Source organism: Astatotilapia calliptera, chromosome 20, assembly GCF_964374335.1.
Source record: "Astatotilapia calliptera chromosome 20, fAstCal68.1, whole genome shotgun sequence".
Taxonomy (NCBI): domain Eukaryota; kingdom Metazoa; phylum Chordata; class Actinopteri; order Cichliformes; family Cichlidae; genus Astatotilapia; species Astatotilapia calliptera.
This window is the reverse complement of record NC_137441.1, coordinates 2,352,458-2,375,217: the sequence shown is the minus strand read 5'-3', so window position 1 is coordinate 2,375,217 and position 22,760 is coordinate 2,352,458. Positions and strand designations below refer to the sequence as shown.

General features: G+C 42.2%; 3 protein-coding genes across 5 annotated transcripts; 2 read left to right on the top strand and 1 right to left on the bottom strand.

Annotated features, from left to right (window-relative positions):
- Positions 1 to 2,450: 2,450 nt before the first annotated feature.
- edem2 (ER degradation enhancer, mannosidase alpha-like 2) lies at positions 2,451 to 9,378 on the bottom strand. Of its 3 annotated transcripts, XM_026155049.2 has the most exons (12): positions 9,139 to 9,236; positions 7,409 to 7,452; positions 6,827 to 6,937; positions 5,754 to 5,793; positions 5,535 to 5,640; positions 5,260 to 5,385; positions 4,953 to 5,164; positions 4,467 to 4,608; positions 4,078 to 4,202; positions 3,859 to 4,003; positions 3,259 to 3,380; positions 2,451 to 3,152 (listed from the first exon to the last, which is right to left on the bottom strand). In XM_026155049.2, the coding sequence occupies exons 3-12, from the start codon at positions 6,919 to 6,921 to the stop codon at positions 2,688 to 2,690; spliced, it is 1,578 nt and encodes a 525-aa protein (XP_026010834.1). In that variant the 5' UTR covers positions 6,922 to 6,937; positions 7,409 to 7,452; positions 9,139 to 9,236; the 3' UTR covers positions 2,451 to 2,687. The 3 variants fall into 3 exon arrangements, with proteins under 3 accessions (XP_026010834.1, XP_026010832.1, XP_026010833.1); XM_026155047.2 differs by lacking the exon at positions 7,409 to 7,452 and having other exon boundaries at positions 9,139 to 9,378; XM_026155048.2 differs by lacking the exons at positions 7,409 to 7,452; positions 9,139 to 9,236 and adding an exon at positions 8,988 to 9,114.
- A 588-nt stretch (positions 9,379 to 9,966) lies between these two features.
- Positions 9,967 to 14,705, top strand: LOC113014036 (putative C-type lectin domain family 20 member A). The gene is made up of 7 exons (XM_026155355.2): positions 9,967 to 10,246; positions 10,560 to 10,623; positions 10,806 to 10,996; positions 11,393 to 11,600; positions 11,757 to 12,098; positions 12,338 to 12,432; positions 13,419 to 14,705. The coding sequence occupies exons 2-7, from the start codon at positions 10,587 to 10,589 to the stop codon at positions 13,539 to 13,541; spliced, it is 996 nt and encodes a 331-aa protein (XP_026011140.2). The 5' UTR covers positions 9,967 to 10,246; positions 10,560 to 10,586; the 3' UTR covers positions 13,542 to 14,705.
- Positions 14,706 to 15,391: 686 nt separating this feature from the next.
- LOC113014035 (macrophage mannose receptor 1-like) lies at positions 15,392 to 22,324 on the top strand. Its single transcript, XM_026155354.2, has 7 exons — positions 15,392 to 16,294; positions 17,399 to 17,477; positions 17,703 to 17,893; positions 18,157 to 18,376; positions 18,488 to 18,826; positions 19,848 to 19,948; positions 21,416 to 22,324. The coding sequence occupies exons 2-7, from the start codon at positions 17,441 to 17,443 to the stop codon at positions 21,551 to 21,553; spliced, it is 1,026 nt and encodes a 341-aa protein (XP_026011139.2). The 5' UTR covers positions 15,392 to 16,294; positions 17,399 to 17,440; the 3' UTR covers positions 21,554 to 22,324.
- The last annotated feature ends 436 nt before the right edge of the window (positions 22,325 to 22,760 follow it).

The following is a 22,760-nucleotide window of genomic DNA, read 5'->3' as shown; positions in this document are numbered from 1 at the left end:
AATTTGTATGCTGATAAAAATCATATCCTTATTAGGTCTGATAAGACTCTGTGTGCACTTGTGTACCATGAGATGAGAGGAAGCAGTCTCGACGTTATCATTTCCATTATAGCTGCAGGAACTAGACTGTGCTGTTCTTAAAAGTGCTTTAAATGTCTGTCTGGCTGGACACACACACACACACACACACACACACACACACACACACACACACACACACACACACACACACACACACACACACACACACACACACACACACACACACACACACACACACACACAGAATCCAGACACCGATGTTGTTCAGAGATGCCTGCTTAAGGATGTCATGTATATTTGTAACTGCATATTCATGAATGATTGCTTGCTGACAATAAAGGAATCAGTCGAAGTTGGTTGAGTTCAGGTGAAGGAATCTTTTCCTCAACTTCCCTCGCGAGCCACAAACACAAAGAGCTCTGTCTTGTTCTGTTTTGTCGTGCAGTTTGTTGGTCTTGTGTTCCAGCGGCTTTGTGCCTAGATAAACCAAACAGAAACGATCCACTTCAAAGTCTGACACTTTAACCTGGGAGTCTGTGGGCGCTGATCTGCAGTCAGCCTGTTAGCAGCGCTGCGGTTTGGGCACTTGAGCCGCTTGCTCGTCATTAATGATGAGCGGGGATTTGCTGCCCGGCTCCCTCAGATTTTGAATCGTCAGGATGTGCCCTCTTTTAAATGTAAAATAGTATCAAGTGACTTGGATCTCACTGCTTTTCATTCACTCGTGTTTCTGTAAAGACCTGCAGTCTGCTGTCACGAGGCTCTGCACTGTTTCTCATCACACAGAACTTAATTTATGATTATACCGAGTTTCAACAGACCATCTTTGTTTGTACGTCGGGAAAAGTTTATGCTGGGACTCATTAGTAATAAACTGTAATCTATACTGGATCACAAACAAACCAATGTGTAATCAATAATTGATATTCAGTCACTTGCAGCTGTGCTTCTCGGGGCAAATGTTACATGAAAAGAATGATTTGCATGAAATCAGTCCAAGAAGAAGACATTAAGAAAACTATAAAAGGTTCATGATTTCTGTATGTGACACGTCTCTGTAGGACCCTGACTCCCAGATGCCGGACATACTTTGGCACTATGGAGGCGAAACACTGCCTCCCTCTGGCTGCTGCGAGCACAGACACCCACACGGCACAGACATAACACCGCCTGCACGCCCTCGTGTTATTAATTCTTTCATTTGTGGACTCTTGTTCTGTCTGCTGGTTTTATAGTAACCACAGTGACAAAGGCTCCTGAACACGAGCCCATTGTTCCTGATTCCTGCTGACAGGCGATGTAAACCCAATCAACAGTCAGAATTTTGTTTAACTGCTCTCACAGAAACACTTAAAGTTTAAACAGTTTGACTCCTGTCTTTTGTACTCAGAGGTCTGGATCCTGGATTTAGAGGGGAAAACACTTCCCGTCTGTTTTGGAAACTTATAAATCTGTCCCCACATTTCAGAAACCGTTGGCTGGTCACAGAAACTCTGAGTGAAGACGAAACCTTAAATGGTGCAAAGGAAGTTAATGCAGACTGCTCGAGCTCGGTGACCCGACCGTCGTTTCCGTAGTTGTGACCTCTAAGTGATTAAACACATTTACCCCTACGGAGGAGCTGCGTGGTTGTAAAGCATCAAAGTCATTACAACCTTATATCGTGATGACCTTTAGACATTTCTCTATTTCTTTGGTGTAGAGCAGGGGTGCCCAATCCCGGTCCTCGAGAGCTACCGTCCTGCAGCTTTTAGATGCATCCCTACTCCAACACAGCTGAATCAAATGGTTTGATCTCTTCAGCATGCCATCATGTTTGGCAAAGGCCTGATAACAAGCCATTCATTTGATTCAGGTGTGTGGGAACAAGGATGCATCTAAGAGCTGTAGGACGGTAGCTCTTGAGGACCGGGATTGGGCACCCCTGGTGTAGAGGATCATTTGGGGATGTAACTCCTGTCTGCTGTAACTATAACAACGACAGTAAACGCACAAAGGATAAACAAACAGGCTTCAGACTAATGGAGGCAGGTTCACAGAAGTAACAAACAACAACTGTCAACTACAGTGATCGGCCACAACGACAGAACCACTAACATCTGAAGGAAATGTGGCTCTGACACATACGACCCGTCAGGTGGACGAAACAGAGCCATCGCCATCCACGGACGCACCACCCGACATCCTCAAAGGAACCAGCCAATCTGCTGCGAGAATCCCAGTTCCAGACACTGCAGGACACCCAGCCCCCCACCAACACCCCAAGGTGGTGCATCCACGCCCTAATGGGAGAGTGTTCATGCCTGACAGTGGTGACCGACACACTGTCAGGCATTCAGAGAGTAAAAGCCCTGGCCTGCACAAAAAACACCTCATCACCAACCGTGTAAAACAGACAAGAAACAACATTTGTTTTAAATAAAAATATATTTTCTCTTTAATTTAAATTACATTTGAGTCGACAAAGCACAGCAAAGTTCTGGTCCTGAGCTCCTTCATAGCAACAAAAAGCGAACCCCAGCAGATCTGTGTAGGAAGGTCAGTTTAGGAAACGGAAACCTCAAAACTCTGTTTTCACTGAGCTGCTGAGATTCGGGTCTCACTCAGTCGCTCACGGCGAGACGCTCGGAGGAAGTCGAACAGTCTCACGTGTTGTCGGTAAAAACTTGTCCCAGGATGGAGAGCCGAGCGCTGAACGGCTGAACGGGGCAGGACAGCAGAGGGGGCGTCTTCTTCTCTCCGGGTTTCAGAGCAATGCTCTCCGATTGGCTGCCCCCCTCTGTCTGTTTGGGAGGGGGTTTTGATTGGCTGCCGGGCTGCGACAGGGTGAGCAGGATGTCTTGTAGCTCCTGGCGGTCCTGGTCGTGCCGGCCGCAGCAGTACAGCGCCGCCGGATCCAGAGGGTGAGCCTCCGTGTTAAAGATGAACCCCCCTGCCCCTAACACACACTCCCCCGCCTCCCCACCCTCCTCCCACGACCCGTCCCCCTCCGTCCCTCCGCCGTGCAGAAAGTGGGTGGGGTCAAAGAGCAGGTAGAGGTACTTGATGGTTTCAGCTAGAAAGAAGGATTCCATCCTGTTGTCCAGCTGGTGATCTCGCAGGTCTTTAACCTGCAGGAAGAAGAGCGAGGAAAACTTTACTCGTGAGCTCTTTTTAATCACGAGCACTTCAAAGTGATAACTAAGGCCAGCCAATCAAACTGATAGTGGGACTTACGCTGGCATATCCACACGGCGTCTTGGCGATCTTCTCGATGGACTCCAGAGCGTCGACGCCCAGCTGGAGATAGGTGTGATCACCTGTTGCCCTGAACAGGTACATCGCGCTCTCGATTAACTCTGAAACACGTAGGAAGAAGGAAGATCAGCTGGTTTGTTACTTCAAGTTGCTCAGAAAACAACCAAAAACTAGACTCCGGAGTTTTATGACACCCAGGTAACTGATATCAGCGCCTTCAAGGTTCATCTCCATGCATGCATGAGAGGGATGTCCTGAAAGGTAGTAGTTCATATCTGAAGCTTTGGCTTGAGGGGGTGGGACGTGATGAGGGCTGAACTCAGGAGCAACACTGTGCGTGTACAATAATACACAATAAATAAATCACAATAAATATTATTGCGATAAAGCTCTGTGTTGGTGCCCATCTCAGAAAGCATTACTCACCTGCTGTTTAGCTCAGATTATCTCAAGACACTAAAAATCAACCAGCTTCCCATCACTCCCTGAAGCTGATAAATATTAGTCTGAATGAGCTCCGACTGTAACCTTTGACCCCGAAGACAGAACGCGATAGGCGGAGGGTGTTAGTGGACTGACCTGGTCTCAGTGGGTAGCCCTCTCTCTTATCCACAGTGTAACCCTGAGGGATGCTGTAAAACTCAGGCAGTCCTCCAAACTGTCTCCACACAGAATAATAATTCTGGAAAGTTCTCACAGCACTGTCCAGGTTTCCCAGCAGAGACTGAAACACAGATTTAACTTTGTTTGTATGTTAACAGCCTCCCGTTACAGACTTGTGTTTGTGCGTTCACTCACCTGCAGGCCGGGCCAGAAGGCCTCCAGACTCTGGAAAATGGGCATGGACACAGTTCCTTTGTGCATCTGCACCCACAGGTACCAGTCGTCAAAGCGGGTGTAGTTCTGGATGGCTCGATCATACGCTGATAAAAGACATCACAGGATCAGAGATCAGATGTTTGGTTTTCCTTCTGTTTGTTAGCACAGAGGCATCAACTGAAGCTTTCACAAAACTTTTGCCAGAAAGTGCAGAAGTTATGCAGCTGGAAGCATCGGACAAACCAACCCTGACGACAACTTACAGGCTAGAAAAAATATTTTATTTGTCTCCACAAATCAAACTTTTTTTTTTTACTAAAACAGGAAATTGCTTAGCAGCTGTCAGGAGGAAGCGCTGTGACTGTTACCCTGGAACATGCTGAGCAGCTCTTCATCCTGCAGCATAACGGCTCCTTTGACCAGATACTCGAAGTACGAGTCGACTCCCGCGCCAATACCAGCATCCTGAGCGACCCACTTCGTGGACACGATGTCAATGTGGTTCCCCACCTGGGCGGGCAGACAGGTGACAGAAACAGGTAGGAGGGCTGTTCCTTTTTTATTGACACATTCAGCTAAAAGCCAGCGAGCTCTGGCAGGGTCGCTCCTTCACCAGCTCCAGGACTGCTGTGATTTGGCACAAAGCCCTCCACAGAAACTTTCGCATAAAATCAGCATATTTAAATGTTTTTGTTTTTGTTTAAATTAATTTCACTGACTAGCCAAGGAAGACAAGCTGGCCTATCAGTGGCTCACCCTATACAAATGCTCATTAGGCCTTTTCCGACTTTAGCTGCCATGTTTGCACTTTGGGTTGGATGTGAGCGGACGGTTGTAGCAGACACTTTATTTACCAGTCCGATGTCAGATCTGGTCTTCCACAGGGCTCTCAGGGCTCGGCGGGCGACGTTCTCAAATGTCGGGTCTCCCGTTAGTCGACTCAGTGTGGCGAACTCCAGGATGAAGGTTCCCACGCCAGCGGTACAGGTGACCGGTGTCTCAGTGGGACTGACGCCACGCAGAAGGTTCACCGTACCGTACGGCATGCCGGTGGGAGTCTCAAACGCTGATTTATTGTTGAGACAAATTTCACCGATTTATTCATGTGTGCTTTTCAAAGTAGTTCATTAAAACTAGAGAGTCTGAAACGCCAGAACACACCAGGCAGCAGCTTCCTGGCGGCGTCCTCGGCCATCCTCAGCAGCGGTCCTGAGCAGGGCCACCCGGGCTCCAGCTCCATTCCCGCCCTCTTCGCCAAGAGATGGGCTGACAGCAGACCACCCACAACTACACGCAAACACACACACACACATTAACCTGAGGTGGACACTCTCCTTTGCCACAGCTCCTGTGCCCAGAGGTGCAGTGTATATAAAAACAGCAGTTTAAATGTTGAACATGAGTTTCCCCTCAGAGTCCGAATCGTCCGTCAGTACCTCTGATGTTGGTTTCAAACACGGACGCGTTGACGTCGATGTCGAAGTCGACGGTGTCTTGGAGGATCGACGCCACTCGCTGGAACTCCGTACGGTTTCCCAAAACCTTCAGAGAGAACACATCGGACGACTGTCGTGTCACGGCACAGGAGTACAACATCTGCTCATCGGTGTTTGTTAAAGGCTCTGTAAACGTAAAACGTCTGTTTCCAGTCTTACCAGCAGAGTGTCGAGGGCGTCAATCAGAGTGAGCGAGAAACTGTGGAGAAAAGAGCAGCAGGGGTCATTTTACTGTCTCTGACAACTCTTAACCTGACATAATGTTTTCTTCTGAACCACTTTAATTGAAGAGAATATTTTCAATGTTTTACTTTGAAATTCTTTGTCTAAACGCAACTTCCTTCCACATGCATAAATACATAAACAAGAGAAAAAATCATAATCGTATAATTTAATATTTAAGTCACAATTTTTTAATGTGATGTGTGTAATGTGTTGGACTTTGGAAAAAGCAGTAAATTTATTAAACTTTTATAAGAGAAATCTTGAATCTGTTCATTAGAGGGAAATAAAATTAACTAATTTCACCTGAATATACTAAATAAATTCATAAATGTGACCTGATGGTTTTATAAGGTGGTAAAAATCAGAGAAAGGTAAAAGAAATACTTAAAGGTTTGGCGTGTGCTAGCTGTGTCCTGTTGAGACAGGAAGTGTCTTATAACTACAAAATAAAAGAAACAAGAGCGCTCAGAGAGTTCAGATCTCCCTGAAAGGCACACGCTGTGTTAAAATAGTGATGCTTTTATTAAACATGCTGATGTCAGCATTGTTGGAAATTGTTGGAAATGTGAAGATGATTAATCGATTTGATTATCTTATGATACCCGTATGATTGGAGCAGAACTGACTGAAATCTTTGGCTTCTATCAGCTGTAGAAACCTGAGATTTTAGGATATATTCATGCTGTGTGACTTTATGGGTCATCGTAACGTTGTAGGGCCTTGTGTATGTGTATACACATAATACCACTCAACATGGCATCTTTATTATTTTTTTAAGGTCAACTTTGACCTTAGGTGCTAACAGTGAAGGTCAAGGTCAACCTAGATACTCATGTCCCCTAAGGCTGTAGTGTTGTGAAGTTTGAAACAATCCATGAAATGTGAGTAATACAAAGTTTCTACTGATTTTCACACGTTGTGTCCTTGAACTTGACCCGATTTTCTAAGTAAAGAAAAGTTCACTGCAGTAAAGTGTACTTTACATTCAAGTTTTTAAACTGCCTCACCTGCCCCACGTGTCCTGTCCATCGCAGGTGAGAGGGCGGAGCTCATCGTAGGGGAAGGCGTTGTCAAGGTAACTGTTATAGGCGTGGTAGAACATGGATTTGATGCGCTGTCTGAGAGATGAAGTTTGTTACATTAAGGACCGGACAATTTATCAAAGCATTCAAATTTAGATGAAACTAATTCAGTAAAAATTGGATTCTGCAATTTTTCCCTCGTGTGAAAAACGTTAAACATCCAAGTACAAAAATATTTCAACATATATTAGAATCAAAATGGAAACGCTCTGAAGCCAGAGCAACTTTTTAACGGGATTTCGGAAAAGCAAGCAAAGTAAACCACTGAACAGTTAGAATAACTTTCAACGTTTTTCAGAATAAAAGCTTCTCACATTACTGACACAGGCAGACAAACACGCAAACAAACGAGAGCAGATTGAGCTGTACACGAATGGCTGTTTAAGGTTGTTTAGGACCAGAGTTCATACTTTACATCACCTAAACGAATCTGTGTGCTTTCATCGACACATTAAAAACGTTTGTGTTTCAGGTGAATTCAAAGCTTTTAAAAACAAACCGATTAACCTGTGAATATGTTGGGACTTCTCGTAATCATCAGTTTGAAATATCTGAAAAAATTAAACGCACATGTCAGTTGCTTAAGTCAAACCCTTAAAAGAAAGAAGGAGGCAGTGTTCAAATTATGAGGCAAATGCAGCTGATAGTAGAGTGAAATATTTCCACAAACATCAAACCTGCCCACACCCACTGCTTAGGAACAGAATCAGTCAAACACAAAAAACAAATGAGAGACAATTAAGATGCAAATGAAGGCAACTCGCACTTATCTTATATTGTTTTAAAGCCACTGCTGCATATCATTCAATTTGGCATCTCTCTTCCACAGTTTGTTTTTTGTCTTGTTTGTGGTCTTGAGTTCTTCCTCCCCACAGTCGCCAGCTGTTGCTCGTGGTCTGAGTGTGGTGACTTTTAGGGCTGCCACGATTTGTCGACTAGTCACGATTATGTCGACTATCAAAATCGTCGACGACTGATTTAATAGTCGACGTGTCGTTTGAAGCTTTGTAAGATCGCAAAAGACGCAGGAATAAGTAGCAGGATTTAAGAGTGTAATAACGGACTGAAACAGAAGATGGCAGCACTGCATGTACAAGGATGCCAGCTGCCGTTAAACCCCGAAGAAGAAGAAGCAGCTGTGTCCCAGAATTCATAGCGCGGCCCAGCTTAGTTTCCAACAATGGCGGCAGCTAGTTAGTTTGAATATTACTCTTATTATTCTTTCTGGGTCACAAAATAAACGTTTAACATATTTTCAGGCGAGAATGTAGCTGTGTAAACCTCAAATATCTGCTCAGTTTATCAGGACACCACATATTTTCAAAAGCGCTCCGACGTTTTCGGAGACGTCTGTTACCCACTAGCTCGATAGCTAGCCGGGGGCTAGGTCACTAGCGCCGTGAGAACACCGGACTCCCAGCAAATCATTTTCAAACCCACCGCCGTCTTTCGCGACTCAGGTTAAATATATATGAGTCACTTAGATAAATTAAAAATGTTGTTGTTTGGCTTTTTTTTTTTTTAAGTATTTTATTTGTTCCTGAGTAAATCGGTTTGGCTGAGATTAAAGTTATAGTTTTTACACAGCTGAATAAACGTCAAGCAGACAGCTGATTATCAGAAGTGTGAGATGCTGGAGAATATACCCCAGTGTCCTGTTATATTTTAGATAGCAAGGAGTTTATTAAACTTCACCGAAACAATCTGCAAATTTCATTAAAATTTAATAAACTATCATCTTGTCTTTATTTTTAGTTAGCACCTTAAAAGCTTAAAGCTGTAAGCTAATGATAGTTATATAAGAGCAGATGCTGCTGGTGCAATAAGCTGTAGTTTTACGTCCAGTGGATGATGATCTGATTAGTCGACTAATCGCATAAATAATCAGTGACTAGTCAACTATCAAAATAATCGTTTGTGGCAGCCCTAGTGACTTTGTAAATAAAATACAATAAAACGACCCAAACATCTGCCGGACGCATTGCTAAGATGACTGCTGAGTGGAAACGTACAGTAAAAAAAAAAAACACTTTACAATTATTATTTGATTATTGTGTTGTGGGAGTTTCCCCACTCTCAAACTCACAGTGGGATCCCAGTCTAGTGTTCGCGTTTGCCCCTTCAGACACACGCACCCACCCTCAGACTCGCTCCAGCTGGCGTGATGAAGGGAGGATGGGTGGTGTCTGCACAAAACTCAACTTTAAACCGAGTGCAGACAGAGCTGGTGTTCGTACCTGACAGCAGCCATCTCCTCCTCCGAGAACTGACGAGCCGCCGCATCCGTCAGCACCCACACCAGCAGCGCCGCGCACACGGGAGCGCGCATGTAGACAGACAGACGGACAGGTGAGACAGGTGGACTCGGACACAGATATGACCTGAAATCAAAGATCGGGGAAACACGCACGGAGCACAGAGCGAAAAGTCTTCTGTTGTTGTTGTGCAGCTGTCAGGAAGCAGGAAGTTAGTCATCTGCGCATGCGTCGAACCGGTGCGCTGACGAGGACTTTCGACGTGGAATCTCATTGGACGTTTTGTTTTGTTTTTTAAATAAACCTTTATTAATAAACTGATTATATGACAATGACGACAGTAGAGCCATTGAAATGACAAATTATATAACTGGACTGTAAAATATATACAGATATGAATTAATACAAAAAAGTTTTATTTTAAAATTACGCTCCGTTGTATTTACTTCAGAGAACGTTTATTTCGTAGAGCTAAATGTGTTTTCCAGCTGTCTCTTATTTTGATCTCTTATTTTATTAATTAAAATTATACTTATCTCTATTTATTTACATAATGAGTGAGCCAGTATTAAAAAGATAACTTTGCAAATATGGATGGACACACGTCACAAAATACTGTACACTTGCAGTAGTGTGGAAAGTCTTTGTTTTGTTGTCAAAGAGCCAAACATACATACATGCAGAGACCTGCCCCCTACAGAAAACACAGAGTATGTGAATACCCTGAACAGCATGACAGACTTGTGCAAAAGACCTACAGCCATGTAATCTCTATCATTGCACGTTAACTGAATGCTTCCATTTATTACTGCTCCACTGTATTTTAGAGTGACAAATTTTTCCCCCAATCAGAAAAACTATATGAGATGTTCAGTAATAATAAAGCCATTTTAGTTTCAGAGCTTATCACAAAGCTACTATTTAACTAACTGAAGCACACCTGAGGCGAGCCTGGTTTGGGCTGTACGATGATGTGAACAGCTGAAGGTGATCAATGTCAAACAGACATTTCTATGACAGCAGTGAGGCTGAGTTCAGAAACTGAGACAACCAGACAGTAGGGAAGGCAAAGATCCCTGCGCTCACCGAGGTGGGAATGGATCCTGGGCCAATGGAAATTGCGACCATGTTACCTTAACATGCTCTGATGTCTGAGGATTAGAACAAAGGAGTTCAAGTTCTAGACTTAGACTCAATAATTGATGAGAATATCTTTGAATTTCACATTTAATTATACATTTTTGTGGTATACATCATCCAGCCAACAGCGTCTCCTGTATCAGTTATATGACACGAAATAACCTCACAAGCAAATATTCTCCTTTTAATAACTTTGCATGATGTAAACATTAACGTGTTCATGTATAACCTCCTGAGTTACTTCATTATCTGAGTGTGTGCAGTGACAGATACGAGCAGAACAAACAAGGATGGAGAAACTTGTTCTGTTCATCGCCGCTGCATCAGGCAAGTGTTTTAAGGTGTTTTTATATTTGCTGTAATGAAAACAGAATGATAGCTTGAATAGAAAGCTACAGTATGTCAGTGGCAGTAATACTGGATATGCTTTTACTGCTGGAATAAGTTCAGACTTCACTGAAATGTCAAGTTACTTTTTTAAAAGTGATCATGCATGTCTGTCACTGCAGGGCTGTGGGCCGTGTGCTTAAATCCTGAACGTCAGTACCATTTTGTTTATGAGCAGAAGAACTGGACTGAAGCACTGAGTCACTGCAGACTGTATTACACAGACCTGGCCACCATAGAAAACATGGAGGATGTGAAGACCCTGAATGACATGGTGGACTTGAACAAATTTGATAAATCTGCCGACAGCTATGTAAGTTCACTCTCTCTGTTTAACTGCAACATATTTGTAACACTGGCAGGTCAAATACTTGTACACACTCACGTATTTAATTTTTCTCTGCAATATTCCCCTGTTCCTGTTTTTTTTCTTATTGTACGTTTATGTGATCTGCTAAAACTGGGGCCCACAGTCACTTGACCTTAACTGAAATGCCTTGCTATTGTTATTCCCCAGCCTTTGCAGTAGTATCGTTTTTTATAATATGTAATGAAATACCCATGAATGACAGGGTTTATCTATAAACTTTCAAACTAACAAACTTTGTCTTTAAAAACCTTGTTTATAAATATTTCTCCTATATTTAAAAAGATGATGTACCACTAATCAGAAAAGTCAGGGATGTCACTCGTTACTCGTTGCTTACAGCGAGCCTGGATCGGGTTGTACAATGACGTGAGCAGCTGGAGGTGGTCGAGGTCGGACAGAAGTGATGAGGCTGAGTTCAGAAACTGGAAGCCTGGACAACCGGACAATAAAGGGGGACACGAACTTTGTGCAGAGATTTTTGTCAGTGGAGAATGGAATGATAAACCCTGTGACAAAACCCTCAGTGCAATCTGCTCTGATGTCAGAGGTGAGGATCTCAATCTGTGCACGACCATCAAACAAATCATGCACACTTCATTCTTGATTTAAAGACTTTTTGGGTCTATTTGTCTCAGTGGTAGCTAACGTGAAGATGTATCCCTCATGTTTGTGCACTTCACACTTCACTTTGGTCCATTTTCAGGGCAAAATGAGACATTTGTGTTCATCAACAAAACGATGACATGGGCTCAGGCTCAGAGCTACTGCAGGGCTCATCACACAGACCTGGCCAGTGCGAGAAACGTGTCAGAGAATCGGAGGGTAAAGGAGTTGGTGCCTGCTGAAGATCGATCTGCCTGGATCGGCCTTTTCAGAGATTCCTGGAAGTGGACGGATGGAAGGACCTCCACATTTAGATACTGGAAAACAAAAGAACCAAATAACCAATACTGGAGAGAGAACTGTGTGGCAGCATACTTTAAACATTCTGGAAACTGGGAGGACTGGAACTGTGACTGGAAGAAGCCATTTGTCTGCTACAGTGGTAAGCCATGATTCAGACAGCCTTCAGCTACATCTACACACGGCTGCATGCATGCAGTGCATTTAGCTTAAAATAAAACAGAAGTAATTTATATAAAAGTTGGACTTTAAAACGAATAATGCATCAAATTCTGTGGAGTCAGGCAGCACATCCAGTGGGTGTTTGTTGTAAATGCACAGAAAGCAGCTTTCAGTGAACCTCACTGGCTAACTGTGAACCTTACTTTTCTCTTTAAAAAGATCCTGTTTACAAGCAAGCGGTGAGAATCAGGCTGGAGAAAAACGCTCATCTGGATCTGAATCATGCTGCTGTGATGGACGACATGCTGAAACTGGTAATTTTTAAAGGCAACAAGAGTTCCAGTTTACATACAAGTCAGAACTTCTCAACAAAAAACAGATTTTAAATCAATCGACGTGTGATTGAAGCACAGACGTACAGATTTATTTCAGGGGGTTCAACAAAAGTACTGAGCTGTTTAACTATTAGTCATTTTCAACTTAGATAGCCAGATTTCCAAGGCTCAAAGGTAACTGGACGATCCAACGTACTGTGATATGGATTTTTTAAAGGTTGATGAAAATCTTTTGCAGTCACTGATTTCCTGAAGTCTGGAATACGTGGACATCATTAAATGCTGTCTTTCCTCCTTTGTGTTGCTCAGCGTTTCACTGCAGCCGTGTTTCATTCCTGCTTGTTTGTGGGTTTCTCTGCCTTCACTTTGGTCTTGAGAAACTCTTGGGTTGCTTTTGCAGTTTGCTTTGGCCCATCATCCCTCTGTCCCATCAGTTCTGCAGGTTCTGAACCTGAGCTGAGAGTCCACTTCATGATTCCTCCTGCTACTTCTCTCAGCAGCCACATCATCATAAACTGGTGGCGGCCACACATGATGTGATATTCTTCAGATTGTAAGCGGTGTCTTTCATTCGCTGGGACACATTATTCTTGGTCTCATCTGTCCAAAGACTGTTTGCAGAACTCTGGAGGTTCAGATGTTGTGTTTTTTCTGTCTTTTCTTTGGCTTGACCCCCCTGGTGTGTAACAAGACCAGTATGTTTGCCACATCAGATTGTAAATATTAACAGAAATTATTTTGTTCCCATTAAAAAGAAGACACCGGTCTGGTATGTGCGTCCTCTCCTCTCTCCCTAAGGCTTTGTAAAAGGCCCAGCAACTGTAATTATTGTAGTGGCCTAAACAGTAATTATTTTGGCAAATATGATAATGTTATAGGACATAGTTTTCTTGTAAAAGAACAAAATTGCAGTCAAGAATTGACTCTATTACAGTTTTATATCTTACATTTTCTGTGTGTCTCAGGTTAAACAGCAGCTCCAGGCCCACGGGGTTAGAGGGGACATCACCCTGAGCTGGATGAAGCAGTCAGATGGAAACGTTTTTCACAGCGACACAAAGAAAACAAAGAAGATAAAAAACCCTTAAGCAAAGATAAAAGCTTTGAGTGTTGCATTATTTATCTGAAAAGATTTGTTTCGTGTCCATTCTTCATGTTTTTGTTGTTTTCCAATCAGCGTCACTGCGTCAGCTAATTAAGCAACACGTCTGTAGTGCATAAGTAAAGGGAGACCGATCGTTTTTCTAACTTAAGTTCATCTTCAGAAGCAAACTCCAAGGTGTTTTAGACACCCACACTGCATTTCTGACATCCCCAATGACTTAAATAAGTTCCTTTACTTCTTAGATAATAAAGACATGTCATGGTTGTGGGTCTGTGTCCCAGCATTTAGTGTTTTTGAATGATTAATAGTCTTTTATTTCATTCTTATTCATAGTTTCTAGTTTCTTGGTTCCTGTCTCTGTGCCTGTCTCATGTTCCCAGTTTTGCTTCCCCCCCAGTCTCATTGTGATTTCTCCCAGCTGTGCTCTCCCCCCGTGTCTCGTTCCCTTGCTATCTCTCGGTGTGTTTAAGCCCTTTGTCTGCACATCTCCTGTTGCATTTCTCATGTTCCAGCTTTCCTTGTGTCACAATACGGCTGTGTGCAGGCAAGAGAAGGACCCAAACGCAAACTCAAAAAACAGCTTTATTGCTGGTGTGGAAGGGAAACAAAGAACAAAACTAAACTGGGAAAACTAATAATAAATCGTGCTTGGAAACACAGGGAGAATAACGGGGATAGCGAGGGGGAATGAGCCACAGGAGGAGGTAAACTTAACAGACTGGGGAGACAGAACATAGGGACATGAAACATGGGACAGAAAGGCACAGCAGACACAACATGAACATAACGACGCCACAGGGGAAGAGTAAAACAGAACACAACACAGGACCTCTTTCAAAATAAAATAGGAAACATAATGAAACGCAGACATGAAACACATGAAGGACAAGGGAGACTTAACAGGGGTTGAAAACACAAGGGGAAACTAATAAACAAATGAAGTTAGATAACCTAATGAACTTAAACATAAACCATAAACATCAAAAGACCCAGGATCGCGACACCTTGTTCCATGTCTCAGGTCTTTAGTTTCTTTGTGCTTGTTTTTAGGTTTCTTCCAGTTTAGGTTTTGCTAGTTTCGTCATTGTCACCCTTTGCTTTTGTCTGTATTTTGCTTTGTTGTAATAAAGGCTCACGTTCAGTTTAAGTCTGTCACTAGTGTCTTTGGCTGAGGATTTGTCCCTTTTATCTTTTGATTCTTTTACTGATCTTAACTGTTTCAACTATTGTGGAGTTTTGTGCTGTTTTCATTTGATTTTGTTTACCTGCTATCCTCATCTGTTTTCATTATTTTTTGCCTCTTTAGTCATTTTTTTCATTAAATCCTTGTGTGGATCCCGTGAAATGTGATAAATATTACTTTCAGTTTCTTTGTATCCATCAGCTTCATGATGGGATGAGGATCGATTCTGAAAGTTGGCTTGCTGGACTGACCTGGTAACATTGAGTAACTGTACGTGTGACAGCAGCATAACCTGTGCTGATAAATAAAAGGAAAACAAAGAATGGGAGAAAATTTTTTGATGAATTTTGATTGTTGTCACAAAAAAGTGTATGAAACAAGTCCTTTCCTTTAAAGCAGGAGGATGTGTCGCTCCTCCTGTGTCGCTGTTCTAGTTCTCCTCTGATGTGTAATCTATAATATAGCACGCACCCTGCTCCACACAGCGGGTGTCAACCCTTGTTTATTTGACCTTGTGCAGAGTGTGTCTGTCAGGTTTGTCCCTCACCAAAGCAGACAGGCTAGGAAAAGGTGGAAATGTGGAGGTGTCTGGGGAAAGTTGCAGAGAGGTGTGAGTGTTTCCTCCATACAGCCTTGGCATGGGAAGTTTTCATCTCATCACAGGCCACAGATGTCTTTACCTGGCCTCACACTGCTGGAGATAATCCTTCCATAGCCGCTCACCACACCCGGGCACTGGATGGTTGGATGATGCTGGATCGAGACTTACAAACATCCAACAACTGGAATATGCTGCATATTAATTTTCAGCCTACTCTATGGCAAAGGTGGTTTTGGTCAAACCTTTTGGTTTTTGGGGTTAATTTTCCCAAGAGCCCAGAATTATGACCTATAACTGTAACGTCTCCTCTTACTAGTATCAGTTAAAAAAAAATTAAATTGATGCCTTAATTACATCAACAGCCACTTTAGTTCATTTATGCAGCTGAAGGAGAGAATTACTTACAGTAATATAAAATTTGCCATATGTGAAAACAAGAACAAAATTCAAACATTGATCTTTCAGCTGCTGGCAGTCTGACGCTGCTCTCTCCTGTTTCTCTTAAATGACACTGAATGTGCAGCTTTGTGATGGAGCTGGTAGCAGGTATCCACATACAGACATCGCTGCCTTATGATCACTCCTTACACATTTCCTTTATGTTCATTCAGGAAACTTCATCACATCCCAACAGCATCAGTAAAGCTCCACGGTTACATCATCCAGCCAACAGCGTCTCCTGTATCAGTTATATGACACGAAATAACCTCACAAGCAAATATTCTCCTTTTAATAACTTTGCATGATGTAAACATTAACGTGTTCATGTATAACTTCCTGAGTTATTTTATTATCTGAGTGTGTGCAGTGACAGATACGAGCAGAACAAACAAGGATGGAGAAACTTGTTCTGGTCATCGCCGCTGCATTGGAGCTGGCCACCATAGAAAACATGGAGGATGTGAAGACCCTGACATGGTGGACTTGAGCAAATCTGATAACAGACAGCGATGTAAATTCACTCTCTCTGTTTAACTGAAACATATTTTTGACACTCGTACACGTCACGTCTTCATTGGACACATGGAGTAATCACTGACAGGACAGGCTCATGAGATCAAAGTTTCACCTGCTGGCTGCGATCCTGGACTGGACTGTATGATGATGTAAACAGCTGTAGGTTTACAGCTGTTTATGAAAATAGTGAGGCTGAGTTCAGAAATTGGAAAGGTGGAAAACCAGACAGCAGAAGAAGAACATTGTGCACAGATGACATCTTATGGGTTGTGCCAATAAAGACCTGGTGTTCTCCTCACCGGCTTAGCCTCACACACAATTTAAGATTAAAGTAAACGTGTGAGCACCGGTGCTGCATCTTTTTATTTACATAGTAACACAGGAGGAGGCCCCGGGGCAGACCCAGGACACACTGGAGAGATTATATCTCTCGCCTGGCCTGGGAACGCCTTGGTGTTGACACGGCCTTGGATAAAGCGGATGAAGATGGATGGATGGATGGATAGTAACACGTCCTCCAGGCCATCCATTCCCAAACTCAAGAATGCTTTACAACAAGCAGAAAGTCCCCTGGAGCCTAACCAGTGTTAAGTCTTCACTCTAATCAAGACCCAAGAGAAAGTGATGTTTTCATGAAGATCTTATTCTAGAACATGAACAGTACAGGCTGTTGGGTATAAATTCTCAATGCTACACAGTCATGCTAAGCCCAGTTTGTGACCCAGCTGCCACTGGGACATAAGCTCGAAGTCACATGTAAAAAAGACGACCCATATATTTATTTTATTTATTTATTTATTTATTGTCATTGTCAGAGAACAATGAAATTACGTTTGGGGCTTCCGTACAACCCGTAAATAAAATAATGAAGAAAATAATAAATACCTCTTAAAGCCCAAGTGTAAGTATTTAACCCAGTGTGACTCCAGTACAACAAGACAATAAAACTAGAACATGCAACATATACTCTGGTTACTATTGAAACTCCCCCCCCCCCCTCTCCCTCCATTTAAATAACGACTGAGGCATGACTGAGTTCATTTACCCCTTCATGACATGCAAATCTGATCCAAATTATTTCCTCCTTATTACTTTGCAGCTCCATGTTTACCTTCATACATGAAACAGGCAACAGACGAGGATGGAAAAGTTTCTTCTGTTCATCAAAGCGGTTTCAGGCAAGTATTTTAATCTGTTTTCTTAATATTAGTTAACAATAAATGAATAGCTTTATTATTTTTTTCATCTGGTGACTTTCACAACTATAAATAATATTTTAACTACACACCATTCTTTAATCGCTGTACTGATTAAATAATCGACACGACCGAGCAGACTGAAATGGATGAGAGACTAGTTTTGCTTGTTTTTCACCATGTAATTAATATTCACATCTGTGTCAGGGCTGTGGGCCGTTTCCTCAAGTGCTCAGCGTCAGTACCATTTTGTTTATGAGCAGAAGAACTGGACTGAAGCACAGCAGCACTGCAGACAGTATTACACAGACCTGGCTGCAATAGAAAGCATGGAGGATGTGAAGACTCTGAACAACATGGCAGACTTGGAAAAAATGAAATACTCAGAATACAGCAATGTAAATATCTCCTTAACATCGTTTTTAATAATTATATAAGATGCAGATGATGCTCAAGGTATCCACATGAAATTTGTAATGTGAAAATCAGAAGGTGCCTGTAAAGTAAAATTCTGTATTTCGTGTGAGAAAAATACTTTTTGTTCGTGCATTTTAAATCTTTTAAGTCCTTAGAGCTAAAATTTACTTTGTATTATTGGGCCAACGGTTGAGTTCATGTTCTTTATGTCACACCTTTGCCCAATGAAACACATGAAACACAGCGAGCCTGGATCGGCTTGTACAACGACGTGAACAGCTGGAGGTGGTCGATGGACGACACGGGTTTCTACAAAGATGGAGAACCTGAGCTCAGAAATTGGTCACCTGAGGAACCGAATAACTATAAAGGCACTGAATGTTGTGCAGAGATGTTTGACAGCGGATTATGGAATGACAGAGACTGTGATGCCGTCCGTAATGCAGTCTGCATTTACATCGCAGGTGAGGACTTTAAATAATACAGAACCATTCAAACATACAGGGTTTTTCTGTGATTTCTTTCCTGACTCTGCTTCTATTTGCCTTCATGTTTATTGTTTCTATCTTTTTCAGAGTCAGATGTGACATTTGTCTTCATCAAAAACATGATGACATGGACGGACGCCCAGAGCTTCTGCAGAGCTAATTACACCGACCTGGCCAGTGTGAGAAACATGTCAGAGAACCAGAAGATAAAGGAGCTGATACCCAAAGGAAAAAAAGCCTGGATCGGCCTTTTCAGAGACTCCTGGAAGTGGATAGATGGATCCAGCTCCTCGTTTAGATACTGGGATACAAAAGAACCAAACAACAATTTTCACAAGGAGATGTGTGTGGCAGCATACTTTGAAAATGAAGGAAAATGGGCAGATTGGAACTGTGATTATAAGAGAGCATTTGTTTGCTACAGTGGTAAGCTAGCCTATGCTATCCCGTCAGTATTGTCATTTAGCTCAACTTTGCAGAGACAGGGCAGCGCTGTTGTGCCTCTGTTTGTGCAAAAATGACAAACCTGTACAGTAACTGTTCTGGAGGCTGCATTGAAAAATGTAACAAAATACCAGGAAGTGAAACCTTTAAAGTGTGCATGAATCTATCTATCTATCTATCTATCTATCTATCTATCTATCTATCTATCTATCTATCTATCTATCTATCTATCTATCTATCTATCTATCTATCTATCAAACACTGACACAGATTCAACTGTCGCTCAGCTGCATAAAGTTAAAACCATGTCTAGCACCATCTTCTGTCAGTACGTAACGTGACATCACAGGGTTGGCTGTTTGGTTGCAGTCAGTAGATTTGCATTAGTTTACTTTAGCTAACTAAAAATCAAGAAACACAGTTATGTTTGTGGTGTGATGTGCATGTAGTAACCTGTGCTGTTGTAAACTGGCTCCAAGGCTCTCCTCCACACAGTCCTCATTCATAAAGTGCTTTGCAAACCCAAACATTGCAGCTAACAGCTGGATCTCCAGTTTCAGTGCAGCTAGCCAAACGACAAAAAAACCCACTGACTGCTTATGAAACAGAGTGAAAGTGGGCAGTTTATCCTCGGTTCTTTACATAAAACTAATTTGGACAAGCAAAAGACTTTTCCTGTTACTATTAGTTAGCTAATATAAACTAATGTAAGACTTTTAGCAGCGACCAGCTAACCTGGTAATGTCAGGTCCTGTGCTGACAGAAAAGGGCATTAAACATGTTTTAAAAGCTTTAACTACTTATTTCCAAAACCCAGCTTCACAGTGTTACATCTATGTCATCTTTGGGGAGCAGGGCTCCATGATGTAAATTAGGCTTTGTGCATGTAGAGTTTCATGCCCACTTTTGTACAGTTTGGAGATGATAGCACCTTTCAGTGAAAAAACAGCAGCGTGTGCTCTCTCTTCGGCTAACCCTAACCATTATTTTCTTTCATTTACAGAAGTATGTGCTCGCAGCAAGCATGTAGTGAGACTGGGACTGGTGAAAAACTCCAGTGTGGACCTGAGTGACCCTGCTGTGATGGAAGACGTGCTGAAACAGGCAGATCATTTAGATTTTTACTTTGTGTTTCCTTTTCATCTTTTTCAGCACTCTGTTGGGTTTTGAATTTTGGAAACAAAACTACAACTACACATGTGGTGTAGACACCCAACTGAAAAATGTCCAAAACCAGTTTTATGATCGACAAAGTGAAAAACTTTGAAAAACCAGCTCAAACATACAAGTAACCAGTAAATATTCTTGAAGGAAATTTCCATCCCGGGTTTCCTCCGTGGCGTGAGCGATAAGCAGAGTTTTGTCCTTTCCTTATAAGACTCCTAATTATTCAAAGTAACACTCAGGTATGCCGTTCAGCAGGTTAGTTACAGCGCCGGGAGCAGTTAGGAGAACAAAGTGACACAGACTGTTCAGATTGCTCTCCCACAATCAACTCAAAGGTTTATTAAGTATACAACAGTTTATATAGAGGAAAAAGGTTCGTGTGTCAGCAAGTTCTCAGTTCAAACCGGTACAGACCAAATAAGGAAACGTCTTCCTGCCTTCTGAGCAAAGAAGTATCTTTTGTGTAGTTTATCTCTTCAGCTACAATTTATGATCATCCCAGCAAAATACACTCCTAGACATAGAATACAGAGTTCTTTCATTAGTGAATTCTGAAACAAACCACCTGGCCTTTAACAAGCTCTTTTCTAAAGGATAAGGAAGGGAGGATGGGAGTAAGGAAGTGGTCTCGTCTCTGTGGTATTTTCGACCTTGGGGTACCAGCCTGTGATTCTTACACATCAATTCTTGGGTCACAGAGAAAGAGAAAAACAACTAGTAAATGGGCCTTATTGAGTAACAGTTTTCACTACAAAACAATATCCTGTAAATGCTACCGTGGTATCAAAATATCACAACAATTCTATTGGAAAAAAAAACAAAGATAACACAACACATTTCACATGGACATTTGTTGCATGCACTCTTTATTTAAACAACTGCAAACTTCCACCAGCACTTAGTTTTTAACCAAAAGCTATAACTACTGTCATTTTTAATCTATTTATCTTTGTGTTTAATGTCCTGAGAAGTTTGGCAGAGGTTCAGGGTGGGAAGGACAATAGTCTGCGTGGGCGGGTAGAGCGCATTGAGTGGTGGTAATAACCCTGTGGAGGGCTTTCCTCCCTGCTCCTGGCACACAGATGCAGTATGACATGGATATCTATTGCTCCACTGGTGCCACCTACAGGAGTTTTCCACCTCTAGAGTAGCCGCCATGATTGCTCAGCCAAACTGTGTGGGGTGTGTGCTGAACACAGTGCATGCCTCAAATCGCCCTCCAGTGAAGTAATTTATGTGCCTGTGATGTCACTGCCCACAAAAAGACAGCAGTATATTCAGTGTAAATTATATTTAAATTCTAATTAATATGATCCCTTCAAATCAGCTGAGTAAAATATGCAGGATATAGCTGGAGACGTTTTTCTGAGTGACATTCAGGCAAACATGTTTTTTGTGTTGCAGCTTAAACAGAAGCTGAAGGACCAGAGAGTCGATGGAGACATCAGCCTGAGCTGGAGGACGCAGTCAGGTGGGGAGGTTTTCTACAAGGATGAGAAGCAAACAAAGAAGGAAGCTCGAAAAGTCAAGAGTAGCCTGTGAAGAGTTTTCATTCTTTGTTCTTTTCAAAATTATTAGGATTTTTTTACCGTCTAATGTTTGTGACTATATCAGTTTAAAAGGTGTCAGAGTTGATGCTACATGAAGTTAAACATCAAACATTTTAAGTGGAACAGCTGTTTTTAGCTACTCGTTTGTGATGTGAAGCCCAGACCGATGATTTTACAAACAGAAAAAAGAAAGATTTTATTTCAGAGTTTCTCATTTCGGGTATTAGTCGTGTTTTTGACTTTGGAAAACGTATTTAATATTTTCAAGTTTGAGATTCTGTTTCGAGCTGGAAAGTTAGTTCTATTCATCTGGACGTCACACTTTCGGAGCCTGAAGAAGTGTCCTGGATGAGCGGGGAAGCGGTTCTCTCACTCCAAACACTGCGTCCAAATGCATGTTTGCATTACGATCGTTTCTATTTAGTTGTTTTCATTGTTATTAATCTTAATTTTTGTGTTTATTGTATTTTCATCCAGTTTTCATGATACTGAGTCTCTGGTTCTTTTTACAATATGTTGATGAGTTCAGTGCTTGTAACATCTTGTGTTCACACATTTGATTTTATCTGTAGTGCTCGTTGTAATTTTTATCTTCCCCGTGTCTCTGATTGTGTCTCTCTGTTCTCTGCGTTTCACTGTTGATGCTGGTGTTGTCGTATACAGTGGTGTGAAACTCTGTTCACCATTTCCTCATTTTTTTGCACATTTTGCTTCAGATCATCAAACAAATTTAAATATTAGATAAAGATAAAGTAAAAATAAATGCAGTTTCTGGTGTTTATTATTAAGGGGGGAAAACTCACAACACAGAAGACATGAGCATTAAAAGGCGTTCGGAGGGGGTGTGTTCCATGTTCAATCGAGATAAAGTGTCCCTTCACTCGGTTAGGCAAAAGCCAACACTTTTCGGTCTACTCGGGTGGCCTTGAATGAGAGGGGAGAGAGTCACAATACAGTTTTGTTATCTAAAGGAGAATTTTGTTGTTCCCTTCACCTTTTGCCTTGAGCATCCAGCTGGCGCTGGGGGGCCCGCATGAGATGAAGATGGTAGTTGTTTTGGTTAGTGCAAAGAAACTGCTTCCAATTTTACAGTTGGTCTAATTTCCGTCACTGTTCACCAGGTCTCTCAATTCCCGTTGTTCTTCTCCAAGATCTTATCCATATTGTGTTCAACAAACTCAGTCTTGAGTACACACAGC

Bases quoted from the DNA above. Each gene is read 5' to 3' on its own strand.
- edem2 (XM_026155047.2), bottom strand. From the start codon at position 9,230: ATGCGCGCTCCCGTGTGCGCGGCGCTGCTGGTGTGGGTGCTGACGGAT. The intron at 5,641-5,753 runs GTAAGACTGGAA...TTCTCTCTGAAG, and splicing joins ACGCCCTCGACACTCTGCTG to GTTTTGGGAAACCGTACGGA. The intron at 4,004-4,077 runs GTGAGTGAACGC...TCTGTGTTTCAG, and splicing joins CCTTCTGGCCCGGCCTGCAG to TCTCTGCTGGGAAACCTGGA.
- LOC113014036 (XM_026155355.2), top strand. From the start codon at position 10,587: ATGGAGAAACTTGTTCTGTTCATCGCCGCTGCATCAG. The intron at 10,624-10,805 runs GCAAGTGTTTTA...CTGTCACTGCAG, and splicing joins GTTCATCGCCGCTGCATCAG to GGCTGTGGGCCGTGTGCTTA. The intron at 10,997-11,392 runs GTAAGTTCACTC...CGTTGCTTACAG, and splicing joins ATAAATCTGCCGACAGCTAT to CGAGCCTGGATCGGGTTGTA.
- LOC113014035 (XM_026155354.2), top strand. From the start codon at position 17,441: ATGGAAAAGTTTCTTCTGTTCATCAAAGCGGTTTCAG. The intron at 17,894-18,156 runs GTAAATATCTCC...CATGAAACACAG, and splicing joins AATACTCAGAATACAGCAAT to CGAGCCTGGATCGGCTTGTA. The intron at 19,949-21,415 runs GCAGATCATTTA...TTTGTGTTGCAG, and splicing joins TGGAAGACGTGCTGAAACAG to CTTAAACAGAAGCTGAAGGA.